At 57.1% G+C, this 22201-nt stretch overlaps 1 protein-coding gene and 1 long non-coding RNA gene across 2 annotated transcripts; one reads left to right on the top strand and one right to left on the bottom strand.

Annotated features, from left to right (window-relative positions):
- The first annotated feature begins 20 nt into the window (after nucleotides 1-20).
- Nucleotides 21-18091, top strand: LOC119090139 (ankyrin repeat domain-containing protein 13D). Its single transcript, XM_037212933.1, has 15 exons — nucleotides 21-34; nucleotides 2097-2207; nucleotides 2531-2666; nucleotides 2996-3120; nucleotides 5827-5872; nucleotides 6432-6575; nucleotides 9338-9521; nucleotides 11973-12102; nucleotides 12630-12734; nucleotides 13247-13378; nucleotides 13744-13894; nucleotides 14245-14406; nucleotides 14821-14924; nucleotides 15275-15391; nucleotides 16738-18091. The coding sequence occupies exons 2-15, from the start codon at nucleotides 2106-2108 to the stop codon at nucleotides 16870-16872; spliced, it is 1773 nt and encodes a 590-aa protein (XP_037068828.1). The 5' UTR covers nucleotides 21-34; nucleotides 2097-2105; the 3' UTR covers nucleotides 16873-18091.
- A 632-nt stretch (nucleotides 18092-18723) lies between these two features.
- Nucleotides 18724-21070, bottom strand: LOC119090536 (uncharacterized). Its single transcript, XR_005093253.1, has 4 exons — nucleotides 19950-21070; nucleotides 19530-19655; nucleotides 19161-19259; nucleotides 18724-18760 (listed from the first exon to the last, which is right to left on the bottom strand). It is a non-coding gene; the product is annotated as an uncharacterized LOC119090536 (long non-coding RNA).
- Between the last annotated feature and the right edge of the window lie 1131 nt (nucleotides 21071-22201).

Raw genomic sequence — 22201 nt, 5'->3', positions numbered from 1 at the left:
GATGGCTCAGTTCAGCGGGGAGAACGGGTGTGGGGTTGGTACATGAGGTTGGCCCTGTCGAGTATGTGTTCGTAGATATCGGTGTGGTCATTCATGTCGTCGCCGTTTGTGTGAGCGTGGAGTGAGCATTTCCAGCTTACGGCGGTGTTTCCTCATACGTGTTGTAATGGGGTTTGTGTACTGATAAAACCTGATCATTTAGGCTTACCTTGCCGCAGTACTGTCCACCCACGTAAATCGCTATGATGATGGACAATATGCCAGTGTTCCTCATTTTATAGCTAAATGAGGTGATGTGGGTTCCGATTTTATGGACCTACTGTTCAAACCGCAAGTCTGCACCCAGTGTTAAAACCAGCCATTTGTGTGATATCTGTTTCTCCCCAAAGCCTATTGAAAACAAGTTGCACAGTTTTAGTAATTTGCCCTGTTGTGGTACACGGGTATTATACTGTCATTTATATTTAGACTGCAAAACATGCATGTTACGCCAAAGTTATCTAGGGTTGCAGCAACATATTGCTACCATGTCGCTGCACCTTGTAAATGCAAACATTGGTAGAGCAGTGCACTGTGCATACAAATTTCAGTGCATAGAGAGCAAACTCTTGAGGAATTATGATGTTTCCAAGGTCATTTCAGACCAGATTGCCCCTAAGATGCACTACAAAAAAGTGATGGAAATTCAGCCAAATTTCACTTGGCCAAGGGCAGCTTATACAGAAGTGAAATTCAGTTCATCAATGTTGTGTTGATGCCTGATGCAGTGGATTTCTTTCAGATGGGAGTTAGGTATTCATAACATTTAGTTGTCATTGTGCAACTGAAGGACTTGATTATGGCTGTAACTGTCATCATACTTCTAACATTGATAAGTGGCCAGCTCTGATACCAGGGCAATGTATATCAGTACTGAATAAAAAGCCTGATACATATATTATCTTTATTGAATGAGCTGAACTTAGGACTGAATGATTTCAAGCTGGGTCTCTTTAATTGATGGTCATGCTTGGTGTGCATGTGGAGACCATGCTAACTAATTTTTGTTGGAACTTTGATAAGTTTCATGGTCTTGTCTTTAAGTATTAGTATGACTATCATGCACCACTTGGTTTTGCTCAAGGTATGCTGATCTGTCTGAAGCAGAATTCCATGAGTGGTCTAGTTGGGTATCAAGGATATAAATGGAAATACATGTTACCATGCTTCTGGCTTATTTGCAGCCTTCACACCTGCAACATTGTGTGGGCTGGCAATATGTCACCTTTTGAACTAGAACCCTGACATGTTGGTCTATCCACCTGATCTGCCAAGCCACAATCACCTAGGTGATGGGTCGACCATCATTTGACTCAATGCTGTTTGGCTGATCCTAAGAAATTGCTTCTTAACGTCCTGTAATTGGTGCTGATCACCAAACCTGAGTGCTCAGATGTATGGTGTAGATGTTGTCATGATGCCAGTGCTGGACATGTTTGCTGTAATATTTATTCTCTGCGGTCGGGGGCAGGGTGTGATAGCATGAAAACAAATTTATAACTTTTTCCCTTCAAGTGGGAGAACTACCATTCTGCTTTCAACTGTGTGCCCTGGCACACCTTGCCCAGAACCAGCAGGGGTTTGCTCCCTCAGCAGGAGATTTGGTGAAGTCATGGAGGCTGGAATGTGTTTGGCTGTCATATAACCTGCACAAAATCAGAACAAATAGTATTGATTTGATGGAAACAAATTATGCTTTCCAAATAGTCAGCAAATGCTAAGGGCTGGGTCTGGTTTATCTGGGTCTGACAATTTGGTCCGGCAACAGCATGTCAAATGCTTGTGTGACTGTCACCACTAATGGGGAAATTTTTATTAATGATATTCAATTTGTACCAAGTAGTACTGTAAAGCTTCCATTAGCCCAAAAATTATGTTTGTAATTGGCATGTTAAATTGCACATGTCAGGTGTGATACTTGAGTGGAATGGTGTGTGCATATGGGCATATCTTGTGTTAAAGTTCTGGAAGCTGTAGGCTGTTTCATGTTAAATTTGGGCATGACTGCAGTCATAAGCAACATATCTCAGCATGCTCATTGCTTTCTTCTTTTTCAGCAGTGTGAGATGGAAGCTGTGGGACATGATATCTTTGATAGATTCCCCCTGCATTGGCTGGTGTGGAATGACGAGCACGCAAAACTTGAAGCCGAGCTTCAGAAAATCGACGTAAGCAGTGTGATCTGTGCCATAAACTGCTGACTGATCTTGGCATGGATTAATTGTGGCAATTCCTTATGACATGTGGCTTCACATCCACTGCTGCGTACCTGAAGCACGATAGCATAATTATAAGTGACGTGACGTGTGGACTCGGCCAAGAGCGACTATTTCACCCGCAGTTTGTAATTCAGGACAGCATCGTCCGGCCCACCACAGCGCGCCTCGCTGCGGACCTCCTCCGCCGAGACATTCGAGTCGGCTCGCGGCGCGTCTGCCGCGTTGTCCGCGGCGTGCCACCCGGCTCCTGACCGCGCCCGGCTCCCGCGCAGGTGGACCGCGAGCGGCGCGACCCGCGCGGCCGCACGCCGCTGATGCTGGCCGTCACGCTGGGCCGCACCGAGGCGGCGCGCGTCCTGCTGCGCCACAACTGCAACGTCAACGCCGACAACGGCGGTGGCTGGTCCGGTGAGCGGCCCGCTAAGCGCCGGTGGGGGGGGGGGGGGGGGAGGGGGCTGTGCGCCCGTGGTGACTGCGGGCGCCCTGGCTGCCCTGGCTGGAGGTGGATCGGAGCCGCAGGGAGACGGAGGGATGCTCTGACGAGGGACGCGCGCGAGCACTGCGGGTGACCGATTGGGAGGAACTGAATATGTGGCCCTCCGCCTGCTCCATAACGCACTCAGTGGCCGATGTGCTCGCCGAGGCCTCCCCGCTGCGGCGGGCCGCCGGTTCATCGGACGTGGGATCGACACGCTGTGGCGCCCGGTGACCGGGGCGCGGGTGGGTGGCGCCGGCAGTGTCGCAGGAGGCCGTCGCCACCGGAGACCCGGAGCTGGCGGAGCTGGTGCTGCGCGAGCGGGACGTGCAGCGCTACAGCAGCCGCGCCACCGCGCTGCCCGCCCTGCTGCAGCGGCTCACCGAGGTCAGAGCTCTCCCCACCCCATCCTCACCCACCCCGGCAGCGCGCGGCTCTGTGTGCACTGTCGTGTGGACTGTTGAAGGAAAGCCGGACCCCAAAATGTCTCCTACGGGACTGAGATTTTGCTTGTGCGTTTCTGTGAATGGAGAGTGTGTCTTCTGTCTGATATGTGCGCAGGAACGTGCTACCATGGTGTGAAATCGTTGTCGGGGATAACAGCTGCATTAGAAAGTTGAGATGTGGCGGAAACGCATCTTCGTCGCACTCACTTTACACCGAAACGCTTGTAGATTCCGCTGCGGGACCGCTCAACGCTGCCAGGACGCAATCGCTCCGACATCGTCACGTCGTCACAGCCTTTGTGCAGATGTGACGCCGCGCCGGGCGGGGCACGGCACCCAGCGTGCGTCGAACTCGCGCTCGTCCGGCGGCCGCTGGCCTCGCGCCGGCTTCCCGAGGCCGTGCAAGTGCCTGTCAGGCGGGCTGGGGGCGGCGGCCGGCCCGGCGACGGCGCTGGCGGGGCCCGGCGCGCCGCGCGCTGGGTTCCGCACTTTGCTCGGCATCCGGCTCCAGAAGAGGGAGGGGGTGGGCAGCAGCCACCGCGTCGGACATGTCGAGTGGGGATTGAGCACCGCTTATGGCAGCGATAGTCGATGGATGTTAAGATAAGTTATTGCTCAAGTACGGGTGGATAGGGAACTCCTAAGCCACCTAGAAATCCATGTAAAGCGCACAAAGGCATGCAGATGCGGGGGTCGCATGTCTATAAACGCTTCTGTGCAAGCCGTCAGTTGTCGAAAATAGACGGCATACATGACGCGGCCGGAATCCCGTAGCTGACACATCCTGTGAAGGTATGTCATCATGGATTGATCGATTTCCAATGAGATTGCTATAATTGGAGTTGACGGATTGGCGCCACTGTTGGAGCTTTGGAAGGCGAGGGTTGACCATCGGACGTCACGAAACACCAGAGATGCTGGCCATGTCTGCTGCCGTCTGTCATATGCCAGGCCCGCTCGTTCCCTTTATTGATCATCGAGCGTACCGGTCGCCACCTTTCCAACCGTTCAGAAACCCTACGGCAAGGAAGTGTCACGCGATATGAACGTGCTGGAATGCGAGGCGAGCGTCGCCTTCATGCAATAAAAAGTTGCCGATGTTGCGGATCTCGACAGGCCGGTGTCGCGGCGAGCAGTTGCCATTGGTCGGCCCCTCAACGGGTGGGGGTGCGAGCGCCTGAATGTGTGCGTAGGCAGCCTCTGTTGCCGGTGTGGGCTCGCTCCATCTCCGCTGGGGTGCCTCCTTTTGTGCAACAACAACGATGTGAGCCCGCCACAGCTAGCTGCAGGCGCCTGGCTCCCGTGGTCAGCTTCGGTGGCGGTGTGAGCTCGCCCCAGCCAGTTGCAGGCGCCTGGCTCCCGTGGTCAGCTTCGGTGGCCGGTGTGAGCCCGCCCAAGCCAGCTGCAGGCGCCTGGCTTCCGTGGTCAGCTTCGGTGGCCGGTGTGAGCCCGCCCCAGCTAGCTGCAGGCGCCTGGCTCCCGTGGTCAGCTTCGGTGGCCGGTGTGAGCTCGCCCCAGGCAGCTGCAGGCGCCTGGCTCCCGTGGTCAGCTTCTGTGGCCGGTGTGAGCTCGCCCCAGCCAGCTGCAGGCGCCTGGCTCCCGTGGTCAGCTTCGGTGGCCGTTGTGAGCCCGCCCCAGCTAGCTGCAGGCGCCTGGCTCCCGTGGTCAGCTTTGGTGGCCGTTGTGAGCCCGCCCCAGCTAGCTGGCGGCGCTTGGCTTCCGTGGTCAGCTTTAGTGGCTGATGTGAGCCCGCCCCAGCTAGCTGCAGGCGCCTGGCTCCCGTGGTCAGCTTCAGTGGCCGGTGTGAGCCCGCCCCAGCTAGCTGCAGGCGCCTGGCTCCCGTGGTCAGCTTCGGTGGCCGGTGTGAGCTCGCCCCAGGCAGCTGCAGGCGCCTGGCTCCCGTGGTCAGCTTCGGTGGCCGGTGTGAGCTCGCCCCAGGCAGCTGCAGGCGCCTGGCTCCTGTGGTCAGCTTCGGTGGCCGGTGTGAGCCCGCCCCAGCTAGCTGCAGACGCCTGGCTCCCGTGGTCAACTTCAGAAGCTGGTGTGAGCCCGCCCCAGCTAGCTGCCGGCGCCTGGCTCCTGTGTGCAGCTTCGGTGGCCAGTGTGAGCCCGCCCCAGCTAGCTGCCGGCGCCTGGCTCCCGTGGTCAACTTCAGTGGCCGGTATGACCTCTCCCCAGCTAGCTGCGGGCGCCTGGCTCCCGTGTGCAGCCGCGCTGGCCGGTGTGAGCCGGCTCCGGCTCCGTCTGCCGTCCGCTGTCGGCTCCGTCAGCTGACCGACGCCCAATCGATGCGGACGTGCCTGCTCGCCGCCGCCGCTGACCTTTACGCGGCCCGGGGCTTCGTTGGACCAGGCCAACAGGGGACGGGTGCGGCCGCACGGTCGGCGCGAGCCGGGCGGACCGAGCACGGCCGGGCCGGGTCCAGGGACGGACGCCGCACACCGCCACGAGCCCGGGGCCGTCCACGTGCGGCTGTTGGTCCGTCGCGAGCCACCCCTGCGGCCAGAGCCGATGCGTCCGGCTCACCGGTGGACGCGGCGTGAACGGATGAGTCGACCGACGCTGTTAGGAGCGAGCGCCGGCGCTGACTCGCGTCGGTCCGGTCCCGGCCGCCGATGCTGACGGCCGGCCCCGTATCCTGTTTCAGGCGCCCGACTTCTACGTGGAGATGAAGTGGGAGTTCGCCAGCTGGGGTGAGCGGCCGGCGCCGGCGGCCACGCTCGCGACGCCGCGCTCTGCCCGCCGGGCTGCGGCGCCGCGGCCCGCGCTTCGCGCGGCTCTGTCTCGGAGGGGGGGGGGGGGAGGGGGCGCTGCGGTGGGATCACTACGAGCGGCACGTCTGGGCTGGCGTCTCGTCCCGCTGTGATGCACACGCACGCGCCGTGCGGGTCTTGGACGGTCTCTCGGCCGTCAGGCTGCCGTCTGTGCCGGCGTTGGCTCGCCATCAGTATGTCCATTCTGTGTAGCATGTATCGTCCTTGATCTGTCCCGGTTAAAGGTTCACAGTGACAGCCGTTTGCACCGCAGCCCCGTGTGCTCCGCTGTCCTTCTGTCCCATGTTGCCCACCTGCCTCTCCCATCGACCTTGCCCCGCCTCCACCGACCCATCCCTCAAGATCATCGACCCTTCTGACGTGTCCAGCAGCACCGCCCTCTCCGGGTGACCCTGCGCCCTCCTCGTGCGACCCCGCGCCCTCGCCAGCAGTGCGGCAGCACCGCCCTCCCCTTATGACCCCGCGCCCTCGCCGGCAGTGCCTCTCGTGTCCCGCCTGTGCCCGCACGACACGTACAAGGTGTACAAGCTGGGCTCGCGCGTCCGCATCGACACCACCTTGCTGGGCTTCGACGACACCAACTGGCAGCGCGGCAACAAGAGCTACATCTTCAAGGGCCAGAGTAAGTCGCCGCCCCCTGCCGTGGAGCGGTCTCGCCGCCTGTTCCGTGCTGATGGTGGCCCGCGCGAGCCGGCCCCTTCGCGACGGGCGACCGTCCCGCAACACGCCAGCAGTGTCGCGCGTATCAGCCACCCCGGAGTGTGCGACTGTGCTGGGGCCTCCCGAGATTGTGCCCCCCCCCCCCCCTCCCGCGACTGTGCCGGGTCTCCTGCGACTATGTCGGGCCTCCCGCGACTGCCGAAGCATTCTGCGACTGAGTCGGGGCCTCCCGCGACTGTGCCGGGTCTCCGGTGACGCCGGGTCTCCGGTGACTGTGCTGGATCTCCGGTTACTGTGCCGGGTCTCTTGTGACTGTGCCGGGTCTCTTGTGGCTGTGCCGGGTCTCCTGTGACTGTGTCGAGCCTCCTGTGACTGTGCCGGGTCTCTTATGACTGTGCCGGATCTCCTGTGACTGTGCCGGGTCTCCGTCTGCTCCCGGATGGGGCTGAGCCGTGCGGTATCCTGCGCTGTTCTAGTCTTCGAGCCGGTGCGCGGTAACAGAAGCAGAGTCTACACTCTGCTCCGGAAGCCGGAAGGTGCGGTGCGGCCCGTCGGTCGGGCTTGACAGCTGAGACAGCACCGTGGGCGCCGAGCTGACGGCGGTGTAGCGCACGTCCGCTCCCGCACACAGGCGTAGGGTCGCCCGCGCCGTAGCTGGCGTGGCGCCACTCAGCGTGCACTGTATCAGCTCACGTGAGCGGGGTAGGAGTCGCAGGTGGGCGTGGCGTGGTAATTCAGAACTGGCAGTATGATAGGATATACTTGAGCGTAGGCCCTACATAGCGTAGATTTTATGACACTCGGTATCATGTAACTTGGGTGCCGTGCATAGTTCGACTCAACTATGCGTCTCACCTAACGAAGAATTTCAGTCGTGAGGGTTGCAAACTGTCGTCTTCAAGCGGTGTTATCAATGCCTACGTGAAAAACTGGTCGCAGAAATTAGTAGTTAAAACAAGAAAACGGGTCTGATGTGGCATGATAGCTGATTAAACGCAGATTGGTCTCATGGTATAGTCGCGTTAGCAGAGTCGATCCAAAACGTCGTCCTCTCGCACGAAAAACCGTGTACGCGGAGTGCCAGTGTGTTGTGCCTCCCGTTCGTTGATACCTTAACCCTACTGGGTGCACTAAACGAACTTCAGGGTGGTCAACAACGCCAGGCATATGTAAAAAGTTTCGCCAGTGATCCCCGGCCATGCAACCAGGGCAAGCGCTGTCGTGGGGACAGTAGGTTTGAATGGCGTGAGCGTGGCGTGACCAGACATGGGCTGCATTCATTTATTCACTCCATTCATTCGGCCCGCCCTGAGCTGGCCGGCGTTCGCGGTTGGTATAGGATCCTGCCGTGCGCGCGGCAGTGGGCTGAAGGAAAGCTGTGTGGCAAGACCCCGGCATGCAGTTTCGTGTGGTCCTCGCACGAATATACTTAATAAAGGTGACCATGTGCGTAGCACTCAATCATCTCAAGAGGTGTCCAGCAGGCTTGGACGACGGAGAGCGCTCACGCCGCTGAGAAGGCGTGGTTCGGTGGCATCGGGTGTGAACCATCGCCAAACACCGTTCCCTCCCCCCCCCCCAAAAAAAACGCAAGGAACTCCAGCACACCAGGGGCGGCCTCATGATTGTTGAATATTTCCACGACCGCAACTTTCGGACGCTACTGAAAATGCAAACGTCATTATCATTGGGTGTTAGTGGCCAGTTTGATTCAGGTAAGGGACGTGCGCACCAACCCCGTTTGATGCCGCCTAGTTGGCTCGTAGCTTCTAGTGGTTTGTCGTGCATCCACCCGATTCAAACACCCATGCCCATTGTTATCCACCTGTTACGTTTCTTTTAGTCATCAGCTCCACTGCGCTCCACCATGTTTTCACATCGAACGATGCCATTGACCGAAACATGGAAATTTTTCGTATTATGTTGAGGTGGACTCCCATTCGGCTGCTGTTATATATTGAGCACTCTCATGGTTCTTTTTCGGCAACAATCGCAAACACACAGGAGCTTGATGTCTGTCTTAAGCACAGCAAGCACACCACAGGCTGTAATTTTGGGGACTGCTTTTGCCGGTATGGGTTCCCGAGCCGGTGACAGGGAGATACGGAGGTACATACATGGCGAGACGTTGGCAAACTGTCAGCCATTGTGCCTGATTGCCGCAAATGACCACGGCAGGTGTGACGCCCCGTAATCGGCAATCATTACAGGGCGGCGCTCGGCACGTGTTTGTTCACGCGGTGATGTTTGCCACGTGTTTGTTCCCGGGTGACGTTTGCCGCGTGTTAATTCACAGGGTGGTGTTTGCCACGTGTTTGTTCACGAGATGACGCTCGCTTCGTGCGCAATTTGTACCCCGCCGGTGGGTGTTCACTCGGTGCCGACTCTTCCCACTCCTCGCCCGCCCTGTCCACCAAGTGAACGGCAGTGGCAGCGGCGTTCCAGACTGTTACAGGATGTCACTACCGATCGACCGACCAGCGCTGGCCGACGGCGTTGGTCGTCGCCAGGTGTCGCCAGGCCCGTCTGCAGGCCGCCCGCTGTCCGTCTCCAGCGCTGCTCGGTCCATCCGCAGGTGCCGCGCGCCTATGCGATGTGTTCCTTTGTCCGTCCTCATGCAAACTATTGCCCTTCCGTGGGCGGCTTGCCCCTGTGTCCGGATGACCATCGGCGGCTGGCTGCTGGCCGTGGCCGGTCCGCCTGACGCCGGTGCCGCCTCGCCAGGTGACCGGGTGGTGGTGACGGAGGTGGACCACGAGGAGCGGGTGGTGTTCTCGGAGGAGGTGCAGCTGGCCAGCGACGAGGTGCTGGCCAGCGCCGTCGGGCCCGACCCGGCCGCCGTCGCCGCCCGCCTTACCTCGCCCATCGTCACCACCTACATCGACACGGAGAAGATCAACTTCGAGCGGTGAGTGTCCGGGCGCCCGCGGCCGGACGGCCGGGCTGAGGGCGGCCCGGCAGGCGGCGATCCCCGCACCGCCGCGGCGCGCGCGACGCTCGGCGTGGTACAGCGTGTCTTGTTGGACGCGTTCAGTGGAGTTGACTGTACTGCGGTACAGGCCTTCCCGGACTGAGTAAACCCGTGGTTACATGTATGCATGGGTGTAATTACTGCTTTGAGAGTGTGGAAGGGGGGGGGGGCAAGCCAGGCTTGCAGAGGTCAAATTGGAATCAGGGATCCAACCTGACCTGAAAATGGTTTTGAATGGAAAACGTGAAACGTGATTTGCCGAACATGGACGGGGACGGAACCCCGAATGACAGAGGGTCTCTTGCATTGGTCGAGGCCCTCTGACAATGAAAGGAAACATGAAAACTTATGATGACTGCTCGTATTGAAGCAATGAAAGGGACTGCGCCAGTCAGGGTCCCAGCACTGAACGGCGGGCCCTCCAACCCAATTCCATCATGGGCCTGTTAAGCCGAACTGGAGACTATTGTCAATTATTGGGCCACCTGCGGCGATCAGAGATGTTGGTGTATCTATTAGGGTTCCTTCATCGATCCGGGATCAATTGCGCGGGTCACAAAGCCTTCTGCGTCAGGCAGGGGACCAATGTCATATGGTGTATCCTTCTAAAGGTCCTCCGAATCGGCCAGTGGATGCTGCCACGTGTCGTCAGAATTGCGGCCGGAAGACACCCCGCGGTGGAACGGAAGGGCCCTTCAGCCCTTGGCCGGGAGCAATAATGTGCCCTGTGGTATTCTGTTTAAGGCCTATTTCTCGGAAAGAAATGGGGAATCTCATTAATGGTGAGAGAGTGGGCCGAAATTAGTTGAAAGACAAACGAGGCAATTTCGTGTTTGTCTGCGAACGTTTATTTTTTGTAGAGTTGGCTAGCGAAACAAATTACACCAACAAGTTCGAGCCTGCGCGCTTGCAGTCTTGGGAGCGAGGATAGCGATGGCCTGGGTTGCAGTTTCCGTAGAGCTGAACGGTGTTGGTCACTTCACGTAACGCCAGGCGGCGGGCGCCGTGAGCTGGAAAAGAAACGTCGTGAGTTAAGGCTTTGGATGCCTTCCAAAAATAACGCGAACTGAGAGAAAGTTGACAGATTTTACCAAATTTATTCGAAGATAGAGATGCTACATTTATTTTTCCAGTTCGACCACCATATTCCCACACTACTTCGCGGTGGGCGCCGGTAGTGTAGTGGTTAAAGTGTCTGCGTTAAACGCTGCGCGTCTGGGAAACCAGAGGTGTGGGGTTCGATTCCCCGCGGTGCCCGCCCTTCCTGCCTGGGTGAGAGGCAGGCATGCCACATAGCCTCAGCAGCTGAGTGCGTCGCAAAGCCCCAATGACGCACACACACACACACTGCTTCGCGGTGCTGTTAAGGTCAGGCGTTCTTATCATTGATGTAAAAGTCGCACGGATGAAATAGACGCCCGGACTACTGTCTAAAGGTATGATTTGATGTTTTAAAGCGTTCAAAGGTACTTCTTTCAAATGCGTCATCATTTTCCGCCACCCGTTGGTCACGGCTTAGTGTTAGCCGCAGGATCGGCGCTGCGCGTTTAATGGAGACTGCAATGCCTGGCATGGTAGTTTTTGTTGCTGAGATTTGTGAGCGCACGTGCTGAAAATTACGTTACGTCATTTGTGGCACTAATCAATTCTGACTGAACATGACAGATTTTCTTACAAACATGGCTCCGCCATGTTGATGCAAATTGTTGACCCACTTCGATCTGCCTTTGCAGGGTCATTAGTATCGCTGTAGAGCCCAGATAAATATTCTTGTAAAGCTTCTGAGTTCTATTGGTTTAGACTGAGTCCACGGGACGATTGTAAAATGAAGAGCGCGAATGATTTATTTCATGCAGCCGTTTAATGCATGATTTCTTGAATATACTGACTTGAAATTCAGGCAAAATTGTTCTTGTTGTAGCTTCTGGCTCTTATTCCAATTACAGAAAGTAAAAATGAACAACACCAAAGAAAATATGCCTTATTAGCAAATGGGTCATATCCGGCGATTTCTTTGGCGGGCCTTTTCCTATAAGGGGACCCCTTTGTCAACCCTGTGCCCTCCCTCTTGCCAGGGCTCTGACTGCCCGCCTGGTCCCCAGCTGAGGTTTCTGGAGGGAGTATGGAAATGGAGAGAGCCGCCGTCCGCCTGCAGACCGGTTAAAAATTGCATTTCTGATTATTGCACGCGGTCCGCGCTTAGTGAGAAACAATTACGGCTGCGAACCCCGTGTGTTTGCTCGCCCTGGAGTGTTGGTGCGCATTTAGAGCTGGCATTTACACTGCGTCGGATGCCATTGTAGGCCGGACCCCCCCCCCCCCCCCTCCCCCCCTTCCGATCAACATCGACGGTCGTTGGTCTGACTCGGCCGCCGCCGGCTGCGGCAGGAACAAGTCCGGCATCTGGGGCTGGCGGTCCGACCGCCTGGAGGAGGTCAACGGACGGGAGTGCAAGGTCTTCTCAGCCAGCAACGTGGAACTGGTCACCAAAACCCGCACCGAACATCTCACGGAACAGGTTGGGCTCCGCTGGTGGCTGCAGGCTCGAATCCTTGTTATGCCGTGACGTAGTCAGCGCTTGAAAATTTGCCGATCCTAGTAACAAAGTGTGGCCGCGCGAGCGTTGGCTGATCAAAAAGCCATGTTGTCTTCTTTTATGAAGGAGCGGCTGCACCGCATCTTGCTATTGTGGAGTCGGGCTGCAGCGGCGCTGTGTTGGGTCGGTGCCGCGCTCCTGCCCTGAGGCTCTCGTGTCGACGGCCGGCCCCGTCTCGGCTCAAGTCGGGCCTCAGCGGCGCTGTGTTGGGTCGGTGCCGCGCCCCTGCCCGGAGCCTCTGGTGTCGACGGCCGGCCCCGTCTGTGTTGGGTCGGTGCCGCGCTCCTGCCCGGTGGCTCTCGTGTTGACGGCCGGCCCCGTCTATGTTGGGTCGGTGCCGCGCTCCTGCCCGGAGCCTCTGGTGTCGACGGCCGGCCCCGTCTGTGTTGGGTCGGTGCCGCGCTCCTGCCCGGTGGCTCTCGTGTCGAAGGCCGGCCCCGTCTCTGCAGGACCGAGAGCAGACCCGCGCCTTCGTCAAGAACCCGCTGCACTCCATCCTGGGCGTGGCCGAGGTCGAGGAGTGTCGGACCACGCCCTCGCCGGACGTCGTCACGGTGAGCGCCGGCAGAGGGCGTGGCGGAGCGGGGCAGCGTCTGACCGCCGCCTGGCCAGCAGCGTCGTCACGGGAGGGCGGCCGACTGGTCACCACTGGTGGTGTTGCGGCGGATGACATCGGCAGCTCGAAGAAGAGGTCATCATGCGACGTTATACGGCGTGCAGCCCGCGGCTGGTGTTACGCTGTCGACCTCCCCTGTGTGTCCTTTTCTCACTGCGTGTTCCGCCGCTCCGTGCTCCGTGAACTCAGGCCCCTCATCGGATTTAACGAGTCCTTTCGCGGCCGATCCATCAAGTGTGGAGCCGCCCTGTGCCGCTATTACGAGTGGAGGAGCCTATCAGCGTCGTCACGGAACCGCGTGAAACGGAGCACACCTCTCCCGACCGCGTGCGGGCCTGAGCCCCCCTGGTGTGATGACGTCAGCACGTATCACCGCCACGTCCCCGATCGGCGCGAAGCGCCGCCGAGAGCGACGGCGGCGGCGTCTCACCCCCCTCCACGCGCCGGCAGCCGGAGGTGAGCGAGTCGAGCACGAACCCGTGCCACATCGCGGCCGAGGAGTACTTCGACCCGGCCTGCGACCTGGGCGAGCGCGACATCGGCCGGCCGCGCCACACCGCCACCAAGACGCAGAGGCTCAAGGTCCGTGGCGCCGCGCGGGCGTGGTGACGGCGCGGGGCTGGTGCCCCTCGGCTCTGTGCCGCTACCACCAGCGCTGGGGCGAACGGGCCCACCGGCAGCCGATGGGGAAATATTGGAACGTCTCACTTGGCGGGGTTCGACGGTGTGAGACGTTGTGTTGTGTAGTGGTTTTAAGAGACAGCTGCCCCAACGTCCGCATGTTAAACAGACCGGCTTGGTGGTCAGACCTCTCACGCTGTGTGCGACATGTGACGTGGAAGGATTTTACTCAGCTGTCGCCTGTAACTGTGATAGATGTCAAGTTTGTTTTCCAGTGACACTTTGGTCAGTATGATTCTCAGTTATCACAACGACGCATGTTTCAGGCGACGCTATGGCTATGCGAGGAATATCCGCTGAGCCTACAAGAGCAAGTGATGCCCATAGTGGACCTGATGTCTATACATTCCACACATTTTGCCAAACTAAAGGAGTTTATTCAGATGCAGCTCCCTTCAGGATTCCCCGTCAAAATAGGTTAGTGACTTCTCTTGCGTGCTGAATTCATTTGGAGGTCACCCGTGGAGTGATGCTGTCTTGCTTGTCTTCCATATTGATAAGCACACCTGTCACCATCCATAGTAAACTGGTATGGATGGTGACTCGCTCTCCTTTTTTCGGTATGGTCTTTGCTTCTATGCAGACCCCATTTTCACATATGTCACTAAGTGTCTGGTTGTGACGCCTCTGGCGTCATTCCACCGCGCTGAAGCGTGCGTGCCGCCCTCGCGCCGGGCCGTGAGCCGGCCTCTGTCGCGTCGCTCGGCACAGCGCGGCCGGCGCTCGCCGCGAGCCCCCCGTAACGCGCGTGCTCGTCCGCGCGGCAGAGATCCCGCTCTTTCACGTGCTGACGGCGCGGATCACGTTCGGCAACATCTTCGCCGTGGACGAGCCGGTGCAGCACGTGTCCGTGATCGAGGAGCCCGGCCGGCCGGCGTGCGTGGTGGACGAGGCCGTGTTCGAGCCGCCAGCGGGCTATCGCAGCGTCGGTGAGTGTGGCGACACTGCCGGCTGGACGCCCCGGGGTGCCGCCCCCCAAACCCCACCCCCGCGGTGCGCCGCGTCCTCGGCCCCTCGTCCTCTGCTCCGCCAGGTCATCCGAGCGCCCAGAGCGGTGGCGTCAGTGCCGTGCCGTGTGCTGGGCGTCCGTCCCCTGGCAAGCGGGTGCGGGGTCCTTCTGTTGCCGTTGTCAGTATCTCTGGTGGACGGGATACACCGGACATCAGTCCGTAACATGCAATATATGCATCACCTCGATCGCCGGCGCGGGGCCGCCCACACCGGTGGTTCTGCTTGCGTTATTTCGTCGGTGTGCCGCCGGTGCTGCGGCGGCAGGCGCGGTCTGTGTTCTGCGCGCCGGAGGCCGCTGCAGTGCCGCTGCCACGACCGTGCTGTGTGGCCAGGCTCGGGGGTGATGCGCCACTTCGGGGGTCCGGACGAGGAGGACGAGCTGCTGCAGATGGCCATCCAGCAGAGCCTGCTCGACTCCGGCACCGAGAACGAACGGGTGAGCCGCCGCCGCCGCCGCTGCTGCCGGCCGAGCTGCCGGTGACGTGAGCGCCGTGCGCGGCCGCGCAACGGCACCGAGAGCAAGCCAGGTGCTTATGTGCACTCCGGCGTCCGACGCGCGTTGCTCCGCCTGCGACGTTGGCTCCAGTGAGCCATACTGGTCGAGGTTTTCGTGCAGGACATCTGCTATGTTCTAGACGTATGGTGCCGTGATAGGCAGTCGCCGATCAAGGCGTTACTGTGTTATGACTCGTCATGGTACACCGGCTGTCGGCTGTCAGCAATGACCGGACGCAGTGTTGACCCGACCCGACCTGACCCGACCTGACCTGATCTGACCCTGGCCAGGTGGACATCTGGGAGGCGCTGCGGGCCGAGTCGTGCACGCCGCGCGGACACGCGGCGCCGGACCTGGACGAGCAGATGCTACAGAGGTACCGCTCGCCCTCGCTCTCTCGGCTCACGGCTCGCGCGCCACCGCCCAAGAGCGGCGGTCGGCGCAAGTCCATCTTCTGACGACGCCCCGCAGACGGCGCTGGCGGCGCGCCGCCGCGGCCCGGCATCAGGCGGTGTCTGTCGGTGCGGCGGCCGGCGCCCGCCGCCGAGGGTCTGGGCACTCGCCTGCTCCGCTCCCTCTCGCTGCGCCGTCGCCGGCCCACCGACAATTAGCAGCCCGTCCACCCCTTGCCGCAGCACTCACCAGATGTACCCCGCCTTACGCACCCAGTGGAGACACGCTGTATGGCTCCCCGGCACTAGGTGGTAGCTATCCTGCTGTAACGATGCACCCCGATCCGGGGCTGGGTATGGCGCAGGTGGTGGGGCCCACCCTTCTTCAGCACGGCGTCTCCTGAAAATGTTAAGCCCACTAGTCTATTGACACTGCCCATCGTGGGAGTGTCATTCAACGGGTGTGTTCATATGAACACACCCGTTGCTGCCGAAGGCGTGCGCGGTGCGTTACGACTTCCTTGGTTGATGCTGGTGTATACCGGGTCCTAACCGGCGCACTGCCATCATTAGCCTTGCGCCGTTTGTGTCCGGCCGTTGAGCGCGGTGGCCTGTCTACAGGGGTGTTTGTATTCGTTAGTGGGGCCTCCCTCTGGCATGGTTGGTTTATGGTTGGTTTATAAACCACGGTGATGTGGTTTTAAACATTGCTTCCAAAAATATTGTTATGGATTGTTCCGAAAATGCAGCACCTAATGTGACAAGGTTTAATATCGCCTTCAAAATTCAGTATTACTTCCTAGGTCATAATGTGAAGGCCCCACTTCTATGCTTCGTAAGAAAGACGTTTGCCTCATGTCCACGTGCTATCCTTCTCCTGTGGTTCGTCTTTCCTACGTGTACCGCTCTCCCCGACGGCATGCCCTCGCAGCCACGTGCTGAAGAGCAGCACTCGGCCACGGGCAGCCACGGCGGACCACAGAACTGTACGTCAGCCCACCAGAGTAATCAGCCAGCTTCCTGTCGGGTGGCGCTGGTCGGGCGTCTGTGCCTTTGTATTTTAGCAACACGAGTCAGTTAACAGTTAGCAGTTGGTGCACCGAGCTCGCGCTGTCGCTGAGATCCCGTACAGTAGTGTGGCGGCTGGCCCGGCTGTCGGCCGGCCTGGCCACCGGCCTGAGCCGTTCCCTAGTGAGGTCGCGCCCCTGTGCAGTCGGCCGCTCAGCCGGTGGGCTCGTGTCGGGGTACGCCATCGTCTGGTCACACGTGTCTCCTGCCGACCGTCCAGGGCGATTCAGCTGTCCCTGGCGTCCGACGGCGGCGGCGGCGGCCCCGGCGGCGGCCCGGAGCCGGGGCCGCAGCCGGAGCCAGAGGACGCCGACATGGCGGCCGCGCTCGAGCTGTCGCGGCGGGAGGACGCGGCTGCCGACCGGCAGCGGCGCGAGGAGGAGGAGATGGTGCGGCGTGCCATCGAGCTCTCCCTGCTGGAACAGTGACCGTACAGCTGGAGCAGTGACCGGATAGCTGGCACAGTGACCGGACAGCTGGAGCAGTGATCGGACAGCTGTAACAGTGACCAGACAGCTGGAGCAGTAGCTGGACAGCTGGAGCGGTGACTGTACAGCTGTAACAGTGACCGGACACCTGTAACAGTGACCGGGCAGCTGTCGCAGTGACTGGGCAGCTGAAGCGGTGACCGGCCACCTGGAGCAGTGACCGGCCAGCTGTAACAGTGACCAGACAGCTGGAGCAGTGACGGCGGTAGCCCGAGCAGGAGCGCGACCGGACCGAGTCTTTCCCGACTGGAGGTGCGGTCAGTGACCGGCGGCGTCTGTCCCAGGCGGAGCAGCGTTCAGCCCCTCCGCTGGAGCAGTGATCTACAGATGGCGGTCAGCGCTGGAGAGCGACACATGGCTGCCTGCGCTGTCGGACAGTGCGCACGGCAGAACACGGAGGGAGCGGAGGCCGGCTGAGAGTGGCGGCCGCTGTCTGGACGCGGTGCGCGCTGCCCGTCCCTGGTCACGGGCGCGACCCGGCGTCGCCCGTCCTGCCCCCGTGCCGCCCTGACCAGCCGGAGGTGTCGCGGACGGCGCGCTTCGTCCGGATAGCCGGCGGCGACAGCCGGCTGAGCGCCGGTCACGTGGCCGCCCGCGCGGCTGGGAGGACAGATGCCGGTGCCCTGAGCTCGCGGCGAGATCGCTTTAAACTGAGGAGGGTTTTGCTCAATGGCGAGTTTCCTGCAGAACCTGATGGTGCTTATATTCGCTATTTATTCGCATATTCATACCAAAGCCAGTGTCGTAGTTTCGTGAGTGTTTGTACCGACAAGACCCGCTGCTGTTGGGTGTGGGAGCTGGATGTCCTCGAAACGATACGAAGCGTTACTAACCTGCGCCCGCGCTCGTTTAGATATGAATGGCCGCGCCTGACGCCCTCGATATAACTGAATGGCTATCGACAAGTTCGGCCCGTCATCTTAGTGATATGTACCACGCTAGCTGACGTGCTCCCAGAGTGCGCGCTTAAACCGTGAGCGCGTGAGTTTGAACTCCCTGCAAGATGTGGCTTCCTGTGCGGTTGAGCTGCTGTGTGTCGAGGTATGTCGGGTGGAACTCGTACTTTACAGCAAGCGCATACATGCGGTGGCGCCTACCTGTGGATGGCTTTGACTAACCGGTACCAGGGTACAGAGCTATAAAGTTCGGCGCTGCTCAGGACTATCGTGCGATGACGAGTCTTCCTCGGACAAAGCAAAGCGCTGGTGCGAACACGCTATATTTGTCGGAACGCAGTCAAACAAACATGTGAGAGGTGCGCTACGTGGAATGTGACTGAGTGTAAAAGCCTGAAACACGTCACAGGTAACATCACTACTGCAAACGAGTCTTCAGCAAGCGCACCGACGCCGGACGGTTATTCTCACCCGACAACGCACGGTCCCAACGCTATCCGTCATACAGCCGACACCAGAGATCACAGTTCGTCTTTCGCGCCGTCTGCGGGCGCAACAAACGCCTGCAGCACGTTCAGTCTCGTCTCCATCTCCCGCCTCTTCTGCTCGGACAGCTTGCCCTCCAGCAGGCCCCGCACGCGGCGACGCTCCGTCTCCACAACCGCGCTGCCCTCTTCGGCCAGCCGTCCCATGACACGCACGTAGTACTGCGCCGTGTCGCGACGCTCGGCCGGCGCTTCGCGCAGCAGCCGGTCGGCCTCGGCCAGCAGCGGCGCCCGCTCGGCCGGCTCGGCCGCCGCCAGCCGCCCGGCCAGAGCGTCGAACTCGGCCAGCGCGCCCGGCAGCGGCAGCGGTACGCCGGCGCCGCGCACCAGCCGGCCCAGCGCCGCCGCCGTCACCGGGCCGCTGAAGGGCAGCGGCGGCCGGCCGTCCTGCGGCACAGGGCGGCGTCAACGGCGCCGGTGCCCGCGGGGCGGGGCTCGCCAGCACACGGCAGGGATGACCTGCCATCGGGCAGGGCAGGTCACTGGCACACTGCAGAGGTCACTGGAACACTGCGGAGATCACTGGCACACTGTGGAGGTCACTGGGACACTGCGGAGGTCACTGGGTTACTGTGGAGGTCCCTGGCCTCACCGTGGACTGCATGGCCTCAAGTGTGCTACCGTAACTCCAAGATGTGGAAATGCAGTCTTTGTGGTAATCCTTTGCAGCATCAATGGTGAATGGCCAACTATAAGCAGAGCATGAGTGAATGACTCATGCATGTGTCTTTGTGACAACACTGATGAACGTACCACAAATGATCAAAAAATGGATAAAGAAACTCACAGGGAAGTAAAGCTTGATCACAGGTAGGTCTTCAGGTGATATTCCAAACCTTTCCAGTAGGTCTTTATTTTCATAATCACCATAATCCTTGACACCAACCTGGAACATAAGTCAGGTAATGGTATGCCGGGTCAGGTCACAAGTCAGGTAATGTGATGGCACTAGTTGCAAGCTAACAAAAAATAGCATTTTACTGGGCACACACAAGCAAGTCTTCCTATATGAAAGCCTCAAATGTGAAACAACTAAAGAGAACTTAACCCTGGCATGCTCCATTCCTAACTAAATGAGAGCTACATGGATCTGGAAATATTCCCCCCCAAGGTACTGAGTGCCTTAACATTTGTAGATAACACACATTTGCCTTACCTCAGCCACAAGGAAATCACTGTTGTCTGCTGCATTGACTGCCATTTTGACATACTCATCATGATCAGGACCATATGGAAAGTATTTATCAAACTTGATCAGTGTTGCCTTAAACTTTGATGTTATCTGCAAAATCAGGTCAAAGTTAACATAACTTCTTGAAATTAATCACCAGACTGCAAAACACTAACAGACATTTGAGCTTATCAAGATGACAAAGAGGGTTATGACTAAAATCAAGTTATTCACAGCCCACAGACATTATACACCACAGTTTACAAATAATGCAAAACATAATGCATATGCTTGTAAGCAAAAAACTCAGCCTCTTATATGATGCAACCATAGTATGAAAAGTTACTGTGTAAATGCAAATGCAACACAAAGGAGCAAAAAATAAAAAAGCAAGCATGGTCTTACCTTATCAAATGATGCTGAGTCCAGGGGAGTTAGCCCACGGCCATTCAGGCCAAAGGCGACCTGAATGACTGATGCCACACATATTGCAAGACTGAACATGTTTGGTTAACTTCAAACAAGTGGCATCACACCCTCATGTGCTGAATTGTTAACTACAGTGTCACTCTTAATCTGTCTGCTTGATCTTTCAGGTCATTCAAAACAGATATGCATATCCTTATTCAGGTGATAATGAGAAATAATGCATGTATTATTGTAACAATTAAATTTGTCTGAAAATATATACACAAGTCAGCTATATAAGTTAAGTCAAAACATGACTTTATTTTTCAGCTCCATGTTTTGCTTTTATTTCATGAGTATTTCCTTTGTTTGATCATAAATAACACAAGAAAGCCTGCCCAATGAAATCTGCAAAACATTACTGAAGGTATGGTTCTTGGTACATACCCAGTGGATTAGTTGCCCGGTAGGCCTAAATTTGGACCTCTTCAGACCATTTCACACTCAAACATACTGCATGGGTGATGGGAATGGCTTAACATGCAAGTGAGGACAAAGTAATTTGGTTCTGAGAAGCCTATTTCCTCAAACAACTTTAGATTTAGCTGAAGCTTAGAAAAATGTTCCATGCCCAAGATAAGTTTCAGCTTCAGCATCATGTAATTTTATGTGGCTGGCTTTGGCTCCACCTGCATGACATTTTTAGCAGTTGCCTTCATCTTAGAATGTTTTACATCATTGCTTCACTTTTGGCTTCATGCAAACTAAAGTTGTTTTGGCTTTGCCATGTTAGCTATTTCCCAGAAGCTATAACTTAATTTTATGTTGCCTCTAGCAGCCTTCCTGGACTATCACCACATAAATTACATGATTTTTCAGGGCTGTGATTCATGCATGTTTGAGAGCCTGAAACAATGAGGATCAGCTAAGAAACAATTTAAGCTTGGGAGCTATCTAAAACATTGTATTCATGCTAGCAAGAGGTGAGGAGATAAGTCAAATGTTCCATCAGAGGTAATGTTAACCCCTTTTCTTAATCAATCTGCAAAACCCTTGCATTTGGCTCCACCTTTAGCTTGTGCAATTTAAACTGGTCATGGCTCAGTTTGGCTTTGAATTTCCAATTTATTAAGTCCCTGGTTTGCCCTTTTTATCTGCAAAGCTGGAAGCCACCAGCTCATCTTCATGTTTATGCTTTCTAATGCAAAGCTACTGGTTTCAGCTTTGGTTTCTTAACTTTGTCTTGGCTTTAGATTTGGCCTTCAAAAGGGTATAAAATGATCATATAAGTTGATTAGCACTATAACCTTGATCAATAGCAACACACAGTAATCAGAACCCTCACATTGCTTGATAAGACAACAGCATCAGGCCAACAAGGCCCACAAGGGCCCATCAAGGTCAGCCTACCTCACATTCTACACACATCCTGGAAACAAATAATGCCATGTGACCTGCCTGCTTTTAGATATGTAAATGAGATATACCACATATATATATATATATGGGATATATATGGGGCATATATACACCTATTAATGCCCCAGAGAGCCTCAACAAGCACTCAATAGCAATGCTCAGACATGCAACACATGGCAAATATGGTCGATCGTATGGAGTACCCACTATGACTGGGAAACGGCATGTAGCACGAATGCGACTATAGATGGCAGTTGTAACAAGCCCGTTCTATCTAAGACATGGGAACCATGAAACTAGCTCCTTTTACTCCAAAACTTGTCCTAATCTCGCGGGACCGTACTGACATTCCCAGTTGTTTTGTTATTATTGAGCATCATGTGCCGGTCAAAACCGATAGCGCATTTTATGTCACATACGCGTCAGTTTGAGCTTCCCCTCCCTCGAAATATTCATCCCAGCGCATGTAATGCTTTACAATGCAGCACGTCGCGCGACGACCCCCAGCACGGCGTGGTATCGCATCAAACAGGTACACTGTATCAGGGTTGACCATGTGAAAGAAATGACCTCTGGGCGTAAGAGGGTTAAGATGCCTTAGATGGCCACGGAGCCAAAGTCCGATCACTGACCTAAAACGCGTTCCATTCGCGTGAAACGTAGTCCAGGTTTGCATTCATGCAGTCACCGGCATCTTCATAGGCACCATTTCGTGCCCCGCCACGGTCCAAAGATGCTTAAAAATTAGTTATCGCCAGATCTTCCCTTTCACCAGTGATTTTACATCCTGTCAATATAAGACCCTTTGAAAGCCAACATAATAGCCGGCG

This window comes from Pollicipes pollicipes, unplaced genomic scaffold (assembly GCF_011947565.3).
Source record: "Pollicipes pollicipes isolate AB1234 unplaced genomic scaffold, Ppol_2.1 Scaffold_3087;HRSCAF=3621_pilon_pilon_pilon, whole genome shotgun sequence".
NCBI classification, from domain to species: Eukaryota; Metazoa; Arthropoda; class Thecostraca; order Pollicipedomorpha; family Pollicipedidae; genus Pollicipes; species Pollicipes pollicipes.
The sequence above is the reverse complement of the archived record's forward strand: the minus strand, read 5'-3'. Positions and strand labels throughout refer to the sequence as shown.

Bases quoted from the DNA above. Each gene is read 5' to 3' on its own strand.
- LOC119090139 (XM_037212933.1), top strand. From the start codon at position 2,106: ATGGAAGCTGTGGGACATGATATCTTTGATAGATTCCCCCTGCATTGG. The intron at 12,735-13,246 runs GTGAGCGCCGGC...ACGCGCCGGCAG, and splicing joins CCTCGCCGGACGTCGTCACG to CCGGAGGTGAGCGAGTCGAG. The intron at 15,392-16,737 runs GCTCGCGCGCCA...CCGGGGCCGCAG, and splicing joins CCTCGCTCTCTCGGCTCACG to CCGGAGCCAGAGGACGCCGA.